Genomic DNA, 12031 nt, shown 5'->3' with positions numbered 1-12031 from the left:
TATCTTTAGTCGATTAATCGATTAAAAAAAAAAAAAAAGATTAATCGAACAGAAAATTTTTGATCAGTAACAGCCCTAATATATACATTAGTATAGCAATATATAGCAGTATAGAGGTGATCAAAAAATAAATAAAAAATTCACTTGGGTACAAGGTCACACGGCCTCAAAATTGTCAGATCGCAAGAGAAATGTTTTATTTCAGCGTGGGTAATGGAACCGATGCAAAGCAGTTTAGTCTCAAACACTAGGCACGTGTCTGCTGGACTGCATATAAGTGCAAAAAAGCAGAAGAGAAGCAGGCTGTAAATAAGATTCTTATTGGTCGCATAAAGGTTTGCTAATGGATCTAGTCACATGAACAGGGCATGCAAGCTCTTCAGATATACAGTGAACTATGGGTTCGATTTACTAAAACTGGAGTGTGCAAAATCTGGTGCAGCCGAGCATAGAACCCAATCAGCTTCCAGGTTTTATTGTCATAGCTTAATTGAAGCTGAAGTCGATTGGCCACCATACACAGATGCACCAGATGTTGCATTATCCAGTTTTAGCAAATCAACCCTCGTGTCATAAATGCTCAAGTAGGAAGATAATATACCATAGGAAGGGTTGTTGGATTTCTCCATTTTAAAAGGAGGAGAAACTATTGGTAGAGAAAACCAAATCAAAACAGTTATCCCAGATCTTGACTTATACCTGAGTCGTAGTCCGGAGAATTTTTCAAAAGACATCTGTTGGCTGGAAGAGGGTCTGCTTGGGGCAGGCTGAGGTGAGGCTTTAGCTGCAGGGCTAGTTTTAGCAACAGATTTTCCAACTGGAGATAAAATTGGAATTTTCTTCTGTGGCGGGCTATTATTCTCTGCAGTACAAAAAAGAAAATGTATTAGCATAAATATTAGAATTCAGGGAAGAGAGAATGCAATGTAGAACTGGGTTTTGTTCTTACCAGACATTGGAAGCTTTCTTTTAGCAGTATCCTGATGTTTCATACTTGAGGTAGATGGAACGACAAGTTGATCAGCAAAGGTACTGGACTCTTGCATAGGTTTATAATTTCTCTCTTTTAAAAGACTGCATTGTGATTTTGGTGCTACAAGCAAATATTTTCATGAGCGCAAGAAAATTTTCAGGCGAAAATTTGATAAATAGCAGCATTTACAAGTATCAAAAACCAAACACTGACCAAAATTTAAGCACAACTACTTGTTATACAGTACACAAGGAGAATTTCTCCAGTGCCTCAGTCTCTGTTTCCACACATTAATGGCCGTTGAGTCAACTGACTTTACTGCTTCTGCATTCTGTACACCCGTTAATGGCCCGACACCGAAATCAACAGACCATGCAAACATTAAGGCAAGATGAAAGGACTGGCCAGGTTTTTAAGAAAGAAGCGCTCCACCAAGGGGGTTACCTTGCAGGCATGCTCCCGAGTCCAGCATTCGGCGTCGAATACAGGACTCTGCCCGGCCCCCCGTGTCATTGGATTTGATTGACAGCAGCGGGAGCCAATTGCTGCGCTGCCATCAATATATCCAATCAAGAGCCGAGAACCCTGGGCAAAGATTTAGCTCATGGGTCTTCAAACTACGGCCCTCCAGTTGTTTAGGAACTACAATTCCCATCATGCCTAGTCATGTCTGTGAATGTCAGTGTGTTACAATGCCTCATGGGATGTGTAGTTCTACAACAGCTGGAGGGCCGTAGTTTGAGGATCCCTGATTTAGCTAGTCGTGGGACATTTTGGGGGTCAGGTAAGTAAAACGGGGGGGGGGGGGGGGGGGGGGCGGTCAGGCAACTGTCAGATGTTTTTTCACCTTAAGGCATAGGATGCCTTAAGGTGAAAAAACAGGAGGGTTTACAACCCCTTTAAGCACCATATAGCTTTTTTTTAATGTTCAGAGGTTTTAAAAAGCCTTGCAGGCGTTAAATGTAATTTTTTGCATGTGTGCGCTGTAATATTTTGTTCTTTAATATGACCACAAAGACACCAAGTGAAAGAACAACTTTCAAATGGAACATGGACATTTTAAAAACATGACAGGAGTTCTAACCATTTCACATTTCCAAAGCTTTTAGATTAGTTTAACTAGAGACTCACTTATTTTCATAGTTCTAGCCATCATTTGAGCCCAACAACATTGAAAGTTACATTCACATGCCTCAAAATAAAAAAGCTTTGAGAACTGTGCCTATTACCTTGTAATTATTATTTTTTTTTAAAAAGGCACAGAAAATGCAATCTGCATGTGATAGTTCTGCTGCAAACTTGGAATGTGTATTGGTGCATAAGTGTAAACCTGTCTCACATGTGTTTTTGATCTGGAACGTGCCCATTTCAGACGTGAACATGTTTTTCTACAAACTGGGCAGTGGTATACAAAGATAGAAGACCAAAACCCAGCAGTATGACAGTTGTGACTCTTCTCACTTTTTTGCCAAGCTATGTATTGCAGCATTTATACATTGTACAATACAATATTATAGTTCATTAGATCTCACGTTTCATAAAACCAGATTACACACAATCAATATGTCAAATAAAACTGCACAAATCACCTGTTATCCTCATGTTTTTGGCAGCCGATTTCCGAGGCAATGCAGCGCTTGGTGACTGAGCAATCCCAGTATGCTGAAGCTGTTCCTGTAGCCTTCTCATTTGCTGCTGCATCTTCTGTAGCTCCTCTAAACAGAAAATAGTATGTCACTACCACCATTAGTGTTCGATTAAATGAACAGGTCTTTACTGCCCTCACATCAGTCATTGCTCCAAACAATCTTCCATACAGTATTTATAATCATTCCATAGACTATGCTTGCTTCTTAAAAAAAAAAAAAAAACACACACACACACACACACAATAATCAGAAGGCAGTAAAGCACAACCAGCGTAAAGAAAAAGTAGTCGCTGCACATGCCATTCTCTATAGCAGGGATCTTCAAACAACGTCCCTCCAGCTGCTGCAGAACTACAAGTCCTATGCGGCATTGCAAAATTGACATTCAGAGACATGACCGGAGTAGTTCCTGAACTGGAGGGCCATAGTTTGAGTACCTCTGCTCTATAGACACACAGTGTGAATTGGCCTTGCTCCCACTTCCTCCTTACAGTATTTGACCGACAGCAGCAGAAGCCAATGGCTCCTGCTGCTGCCCAAGTTCCTGTGTGAAGAGGGAGAGAAGAGATCTATTTGTGCACAGTGCTAGATCGATTGAGGACCCGATTTTGACGTATCTACTCCCGCACGGCCGGTCTGATCGTCGTGGCGATCCAAGCGAAAGCTCAGTCCAAGTTCCTTCCCTCACAGGTCCCGGAAGACCGTGAGACCATTCACAAAGTGCATCCCAGCTCGCACATGCACAGTTGGAAGCCTGCTGTGAAGCAGCAAGGTTTCACTTAGTCAAGGTGCTGGTGTCTGGGCCAGAAGCAGATTGAAGAATCGGATTGAATGGAGGATAGAGCTGGATCCAGGGACAGGTAAAGTGTTTAGATTAAGTCAGCAGCTACAGTATTTATAGCTGCATATATTTTTTTATGGGGGCAGACTTGAGCGCCTCTTTAAGGGTGGTCTAGATGTTTAAAAAGATCACACTTCTAGACTAAAAAACATTTTTTTTTTTAATTAAGCACCGTTTACAATAGGCTAGAGTAAGAAGAAAGGACTGCATATAGTCTAAGGTCGGCCACACACGGTGCACATTTCTTTTCTGCAACCATGGGTTGCAGGAAAGAAACAAGCACGATTCCCCCCATAAACAAACAGTGCTGGCTGACGACAATACCTCCTGCCAAGCCATGGTCTTCTCCCAGCGGGGGAAGCCGTCCCCGCTATGTGAAGACAGTGATTATTGCTAGCGGCTATAGAAGCCACTAGTCATAATCTTAAGAGTATCCGGCATGCCAATTGTACTCAAGCTAATCGATCAACCAACTTGGTACATTCAGCCTGCCCATTACAGGTTTGAATCTCGGCCAGTAAAACCATGTATGGCCCGGCCTCACTCACAATACCCTGCTAAATTAAAAGGCAAGACTAATTGCATATTACATTACTACACTGAAGCTGCATGTGGTAGAGTATATGCACATTTTGGTATGAAATGTACATGCAAGAAATACAGTTCACCATAAAACAATTCCACTTGTGGAGACAAGCAAAACGTACCTTCCAGCTCCTTTTTAGATTTTTCCTGAGTGGGTGAAGGGGATTGCGTATTGTTTGGAAGAGCGGGTTTATCATCTTCGAGATCGTCAATATCACCAAACAGTGTATTAAAATCTTCTTTCACCTGGGAGTCCTGCTCTTCACATGCACCGTCACTTTCGTGGTAAGACCCTTCTTCATCGCCATCAAATAATTCATTAAATGCGTCAGGCCCATTTGAAGCATCAGAAAAGTGTGAATCACTGCTTTCAGCAGCTTCATTTTCCTCCAGCAAGGAAGTCAAAAGCTCCAAGTCCGCGTTATCTGGTGAGATGTACAGAGAACATTCATAGTATAGCTATGGAGACCATGATATCATTTGAAACAATGGATATTTGTTGATAGTTAAATCAAATTAATTATACCAATGACATATTGAAAAGCATAACGTTACATTTACTACATCAAGCTGCCTACATTTCTAGATGTAAAGGTGCCGGTCAATCAGAAGGATTTTCAAACTATTTGCACATGTACAAGAAATGCCAAATCTGAATGTCCCAGATAGTAAATGTCCACGCTAAATTTCAACTTGGTATTTACAATGTGGAGGAATCATTCACTACATAGACACAACAGTTATAGATTGAGTGTAGAACTCTTGCTGCATATCCCGAATTCAGATTACTATGGTAAATTATCAGTAGTGGGACACACAACTAACCATACATTAACGCAATACTGTGTCATCATAAATAGTTTGTCACAGTTTTCCACCACTGTGCAGTCAAGACAGGAATAGTTTACGCGACCACAGCTTCTATCTAGCAACAATGCTCAGAAAATGCACCAAAAAAGATGGATGTATTTTATTTTAATTTTAAATAAAAAAACACTACAAAATAAGTTACTGTGCATTGTGGTTTGCTGCAACACACATTGGTAAGGCGTGTTGTGGGGTGCCATTAACAATAAATGGCACTGTAGCGGACATGAGTTTGTGTGATGCGACAACGTGCTTGATGTCTCCCACATAGCACAAATGGGAACAGGGAATTATTTATCTTTATTTTTTTTTTTTTTAATTTGTTTATTTATAAGACCAACCTCTTGCATACAATGAACTGAAGAAAAAGATACACCACCTCTTAAAGCGGAGGTTCACCCTAATAACATGTATATCTGACCAACTCCCTTATAGTCGTAACAAGTACTGTCCGCAATTAGTTATTTTTTTTTAATGCTTTACGTACCTTGTAATGCATTTTTTTAATCTACTTCTCGCCGCGGGAGTAGGCGTTTCTATGCCATGGGGGATTGTCATCTGGGAGGTCGCCCAGATGATTGACGTCTGTTCGCCCCGGCAGATAAGGCCCCGCCCCCGTATTGCGTAGGCGCGCACGAGTTACGGGGCTTCTGAAAAAAGCCGAAACATGCAGATCGCAGGTTTCGTATAGAGCCGACTCACAGCTCCGCGTGTTCGGCTTTTTTCGGAAGCCCCGTAACTCGTGCGCGCCTATGCAATACGGGGGGCGGGGCCTTATCTGCCGGGGCGAACAGACGTCAATCATCTGGGCGACCTCCCAGATGACAATCCCCCTAGGCATAGAAACGCCTACTCCCGCGGGGAGAAGTAGATTGAAAAAAAATGGATTACAAGGTACGTAAAGCATAAAAAAAAGGGAGTTGGTCAGATATACATGTTATTAGGGTGAACCTCCGCTTTAAGGAATCAATTGACACTCTGAAATCTAAAGATAAACAAGTGTAGTACCCAATTAAAATGTCACACCACACAATTGTCTGAATAGAGGAGATAAGGATTGTGTGAATTCCACTCAAACTGTAAAAATAAGTTTTGATCTATGGGCAGGCCGATTGTACCCAAGTTGGTCCTCCGAACCAGCTATAGCCGCTAACGGTATTCACTGTGCTCTCACTGTGCTCTCCTGGCAAGGACCACTCCCTGTGATTAATCTGGGGGTTGGGCGGCTGTTGAATTTGGTTGCAGTGCCGCCTTCTCACTGGTTGATTTGGGGGGGGGGGGGGGGTGTGACGGTGTGTAGGGAGGAAAGCGAAAACTTTGGCTCTGCTAAAAGCAGGCAGCAGAGTTAGAGTTATTTTTGGATGTTGGAACTGGTTGGCTGCCCAGGAGCTGCATGTCTGTGGCGTTGGGCAGTGGGGGTTGCTCGTGCCAGCGGTGGGTGAACTGGCGGGAGTCCAGGCGCCTAAACTGCATTTCTGGTCATCATGCGACCTGGCGTCTGGGATTGGTCGATCCCTGATGTAATATGTGTAGATAAATCTATATTTTCATGCATAGGTGCCCCAACGCATGCGTTTACATTTGTTCAAGCATATATGCGGGGGCCTCAAAGATTGGGGGGGGGGGGGGGGGTTTTTATGTGCTTGGGTGTAACTTACATTTTTTCCCTTCATTACATAGGGGACAAAAAGTCCTAGGTGTGATCATTTTTTTGGGACAGGGTTATTTCCACTGAATGTAATGCAGTACAGATCGTACTGAATTACATTCTTATAAACTTATAAAATTTCTTCCAGGCGTTTTCCATCTTGCTTGTGGGCATTGTGAAGCCCACAAGCAAAGACTTCCTGGAAGCAATCATGCACCGCCGAATCTCGCGCATGCGCTGTGTTGACGGCGAGCTTCGCCGGCAACGCTTCCCAATTACCATGACAAGGGGCGACGTCAGTTCAGATACACACCCCGTTGTAACTCAATTATATGCAAGAAACATATCTCCCAGGAGACATTGCGCCCAGCTCCCATGACACACTGGGCCATCTGGGAAAAGGAGCGACACGCCCACTCCCGCGGGGAAACAATACCTGGAAGCGAGATAAAATCTTCTGAATCAAGGTAATCATTGACCTCTTGAAGAAAAAAAAAAAAAGTTGATTATACATGTACTAAGGCTGCAGTTCCTAGTGATATAAAGTTCAGATTGAGGGTGAACCTCCATTTTAATTACAGCCTTTAGTCTTTTGGGATATGTCTCTACTAACTTTTCACTATTCGCCCACTCTTCTTTGCAGCTGCTCATGTTCAGTGAAATTTGATGGTGACCGTTTGAGGACTGCAGTCTTCAAGTCTTTCCACAGATTTTCAACGGTGTTTAAGTCTGGGCTCTGACTAAGCCATGCATGACAGGTTTAACCGATCCCAGCCCCTTACCACGTGATCAGCTGTCAGCCAATGACAGCTGATCATGTGATGTAAACAATGCTCGGTAATCTTTTTTTTTTTTTCGATCACCGGCTCCTGTGCAAGAGACATTGGTCCCCAGTGGAAGAGGCACATCAGCCTCATTAGTGCACACCAGTACTGCCTGTCAGTGCCCCGTGCCAGTGCCACCTGTCAGTGCCCATCATTGCCACCTATCAATGACCACCAGTGGTGCCAGTCAGTGCCACCTAGCAATGCTGTCTATCAGTCTTACCTACCAGTGCTGATCAGTGCCACCTATCAATGCCGCCCACCAGTGCCGACTTCTCAGCATATATCAATGAAGGAGAAAAATTACCCTTTTGCAAAATTTTATAACAAAATATAAAAACGGTCTTGTATTTTTTTTTTTTATTCTGTCTTTTTTTTTTTTTTAAACAAAAAAATAAAAACCACAGCAGTGATCAATTAACACCAAAAGAAAGCTCCATTTGTGGGGAAAAAAAATTATAAAAATGTAATTTGGGTACAATGTTGTATGACCGCGCAATTGTCATTCAAATAGTGAGAGCGCTGAAAGCTAAAAATTGGTCTGGGCAGGAGGGGGGTTTAGGTGCCCAAGTGGTTAAAAACTATACATTAACTAAATTATACACTTCACTTTGAGGTTTTTATCAGATTAATCAAAAACAATAAAATCGGCCAACTAATCGATTGTGAAAATAATCGTTAGTTGCAGCCCTACATATAGCCGAGAAAAGATCTGGCTATATGCAAGTGGAAGAGACGAGGTAAACAAAATATCTGTTTTATGATTTACTTTTACAATATATAAACTAGGTTACACAAACAAGGAAGCGAATTTGCCACGCTACTTCACAAACTTGGATTTTAAAAACACAAGGGATGCAAAAAAAAATAAAAAAATAGCTCACCTTCCATTACTCTAAAGGCAGGACCTCCACCAAGTGCGACACCTAAATATAAAAATAGGAAATAATACATTTGTAATGGGCATGCAGAAATACAGTGTATTATTAAAGATTCAATATAAAAGGACCTGCACTGTGCCACATCCTAAAATTATCAAAACCAACTGGAACAAAAAAGAGGTCTTCAAAAAACAAGAGGATTTTATCGTCACAGGAGGCAAAATACTCTAAAATCCTAACGCTTTAGCATAGTTCAAACCAAACATAAAGGAGCAGCATTCCAAAACATTGAATATAGAATTTTCCTGAGATGGAATTTACGAGAAAAATTGGGGCTCCATTCACACCTAGGCGTTTTTACGCCCGACCCTATTGCAGCCTGAAATACGCTGGAGGGGTGATTTAACATTGTCGGCTATGGAGATGGTTCACATCTCCACGCCGAACGCCTGAAGCTCAAAACAAGTCCCTCACCCTTTTTTTCAGGCGGCTTTGGCGTTCGGCCATAGCCGACAATGTGTAAATCATCCCTCCAGCGAAAACCGCAGTAAAAAACGCTGCGTTTTGTCGCGGCAAATCGCAAGACAAAAAGCTGCAATTTGTCGCGGGACAAAGCGCTGCGTTCAGGTGTGAATGCAGCCTAAGACCCCATTCACACTGGGGTGCTTTAGCGCTAAAACTAGCACCTGAAAAGTGCCTCTCAGGCCTTCGAGTGCTTTCACACTGGGACAGTGCCATAGCTTGTAAACGTTATGACTTTTGTGGAAACCCATCAATTTCCACGTATTGGGATTTTTGTTTACATCAAAAATATGTAGCAGATAACATATTGGCTGAAAATGATGAAGAAATCGATTTTTTTAAAAAAAACATTGGTTATGTTTTATAGCAGAAAGCAAAAAAATATTGTTTTTTCCCCAAAATCTTTGGTCTTTTTTCACACAAAAAAAACTGCAATGGTGATCAAATGCTACCAAAAGAAAGCAGTTTGTGAAGGGGGGACATCAATTTTATTTGGGTACAGCGTTGCACATCCGCACAACTGTTAGTTAAAGTAACGCAGTGCCGTATCACAAAAAAGTGGCCTGGTCATGAATGGGGGTAAACCATCTGGAGCTGAAGCGGTTAAAAAAAAAAAAAAGGTGAATTTTTTAATTTTAGAGACGTTATGGAGGTGAAGTCTACAATCTTGTGGATTTGGGGCTCAAAAAGACAGATCAGAGTCTAGGATTTAAACCCAGTACCCTGGTGTAAGGGGAGGGACTGATAGTTGTATTATTGATCTTGATGGAAAGAATAGTTGTATTATTGATCTTGATGGAAAGAATAGTTGTATTATTGATCTTGATGGAAAGAAGTAACGGAGGGCACAAGGGGGTGGGGGAGATTTAGCTTACCACTTGCTTACTGGACACTTCCCCCCCCCCCCCCCCCGACCAAACCAAATTTCCAGCACTCGCACATTGAATGACAATTGCGTGACCATGCAACACTGCACCCTTATGACATTTGTATCATTATTTTAAGACAGATAGAGCCTTCTTTTGGTGATATTTAATTTTTTTTTTTTTTTTTGCTAAACTGAAAAAGATGAAAAAATTAGGGGGAAAAAAAAAAAATTGATTATAAAACTTTGCAAATAAGTACATTTTTCTCCTTCACTGAAATGTGTCCCTGATGGGCAGCATTTATGGGGCTGCACTGATAATTAGGGCACCGATTATCTATGTGCATGTCCCCTGTCAGGATTGCCGGCCCTCCTCATGCTGTGATAGCATTAGGAGAGGAATGCCAATAACCAGCAATTCCATCAGCTGTGATTGGACACAGCTGATCGCGTGGCAAATAGCCACTGTGATTGGCCCTTTACCACGATCTGTGATCAGCTGTGTCCAAAGGACACAGGGATCGCAGAGTGCACCGGATGCACACCCAAGGGACATGGTTCCGGGAGGATGTCCAAGGGCACCCTCCCGGGAATTAGAGAGCTGCGCTGTAGCCGTCTTTCAGCTATGGCACGGTTAGGAAGTGGTGCGACGTCCATGCTGATATGTCAGTTAGTAATGCGAGAGCGGACTGAAGGAGTGAGGAGTAGAGAGATAGATTTGGGTGTCAACGGCATAGAGATGGTATCAGAAGCCATGGGAGGTTATCAGATGACCATGAGCGGAGGTGTATATAGGAGAGAAGGGGCCCAGCTGCAGTGTATGTCAGTCAGCCTTTGAGGTTCTGTTTACACTGACACTGTCACATTCATGGGTGTATTCTCATATTCATATCAATAGACTGCTCTACACATGCACCAAAGTAGCTCACGTCGCTTGCTGACCTTCATTTTGCTCTCTCGTGTGCTTGCTGCATGGGGGGGGGGGGCTAAGAGGGGTGCAGGCAGCAATCGGGGGGCGCAGGTAGCAATGGGGGGGCTGAGAGGGGCACAGGCAGCAATCAGGGGGGGGGGGGGCGAGAGGGGCGCAGGCAGCAATCGGGGAGGCCGAGAGGGGCGCAGGCAGCAATCGGGGAGGCCGAGAGGGGCGCAGGCAGCAATCGGGGAGGCCGAGAGGGGCGCAGGCAGCAATCGGGGAGGCCGAGAGGGGCGCAGGCAGCAATCGGGGAGGCCGAGAGGGGCGCAGGCAGCAATCGGGGGGGCCGAGAGGGGCGCAGGCAGCAATCGGGGAGGCCGAGAGGGGCGCAGGCAGCAATCGGGGAGGCCGAGAGGGGCGCAGGCAGCAATCGGGGGGGCCGAGAGGGGCGCAGGCAGCAATCGGGGGGGCCGAGAGGGGCGCAGGCAGCAATCGGGGGGGCGCAGGCAGCAATCGGGGGGGCTGAGAGGGGCGCAGGCAGCAATCGGGGAGGCTGAGAGGGGCGCAGGCAGCAATCGGGGAGGCTGAGAGGGGCGCAGGCAGCAATCGGGGAGGCTGAGAGGGGCGCAGGCAGCAATCGGGGAGGCTGAGAGGGGCGCAGGCAGCAATCGGGGGGGCTGAGAGGGGCGCAGGCAGCAATAGGGGAGGCTGAGAGGGGCGCAGGCGGCAATCGGGGGGGCTGAGAGGGGCGCAGGCGGCAATCGGGGGGGCTGAGAGGGGCGCAGGCGGCAATCGGGGGGGCTGAGAGGGGCGCAGGCGGCAATCGGGGGGGCTGAGAGGGGCGCAGGCGGCAATCGGGGGGGCTGAGAGGGGCACAGGCGGCAATCGGGGAGGCTGAGAGGGGCGCAGGCGGCAATTGGGGGGGCTGAGAGGGGCGCAGGCAGCAAACTGGGGGCGCTGAGCACTGCACCTGTGACTCCAGGGAGAAGAGAGCATGCTGGGATTTGTAGTCCTGTGTGATTTAATGGACATTATAGTGTGAAGGAACTATCCAGGTGCACAGCTATGAAGGATGGCCGCCCCCCTGTAGACTCTCCATGCTTCTTACCTCGTTATCAGTGCTGTCAGGACACGGTGCTCGGTAGGCTGTGTATACAGAAGCCCCGGTGTTCCCCTCACCCTCTGATTAGAAGCAGCGCATACAACCCGGACACAGAGTCAGAATACCCGCCAACAATCCAATGTCGCCCCGCCCACACCTGGCGTCATGACGTTTGGCGCCAATCCCTCCAACAACTCCACTTGGAGCTGGAAAGTATGAGGCAAATGTAGAAAATGTGTTCAGTGAGGGGAATCCGCCACCCATAGGCGTCTATTATTACTAAGAACGATACGTTTTTAATGAGCCTCCTTTGCTGTCCACTGGACGCCTATTTTGACAGAACACCGGTGTGACCTCACGG

At 45.2% G+C, this 12031-nt stretch overlaps 1 protein-coding gene across 1 annotated transcript in view; it reads right to left on the bottom strand.

The window, feature by feature from the left end:
• MCM10 (minichromosome maintenance 10 replication initiation factor) overlaps positions 1–11790 on the bottom strand; it is a 47036-nt gene extending 35246 nt beyond the window's left edge. The window contains exons 1-6 of the mRNA XM_040343407.1: positions 11677–11790; positions 8272–8313; positions 4171–4473; positions 2563–2688; positions 950–1093; positions 700–862 (exon numbers count right to left, since the gene is read on the bottom strand). Coding sequence (XP_040199341.1) covers positions 700–862; positions 950–1093; positions 2563–2688; positions 4171–4473; positions 8272–8278 — 743 coding nt within the window. The 5' untranslated portion in view covers positions 8279–8313; positions 11677–11790. The remainder of the gene's footprint in view (positions 1–699; positions 863–949; positions 1094–2562; positions 2689–4170; positions 4474–8271; positions 8314–11676) is intronic.
• Between the last annotated feature and the right edge of the window lie 241 nt (positions 11791–12031).

Source organism: Rana temporaria, chromosome 3, assembly GCF_905171775.1.
Source record: "Rana temporaria chromosome 3, aRanTem1.1, whole genome shotgun sequence".
Lineage (NCBI taxonomy): Eukaryota > Metazoa > Chordata > Amphibia > Anura > Ranidae > Rana > Rana temporaria.
Note: the sequence above shows the minus strand (reverse complement) of the source record. Positions and strands in the feature narration are given on the sequence as shown.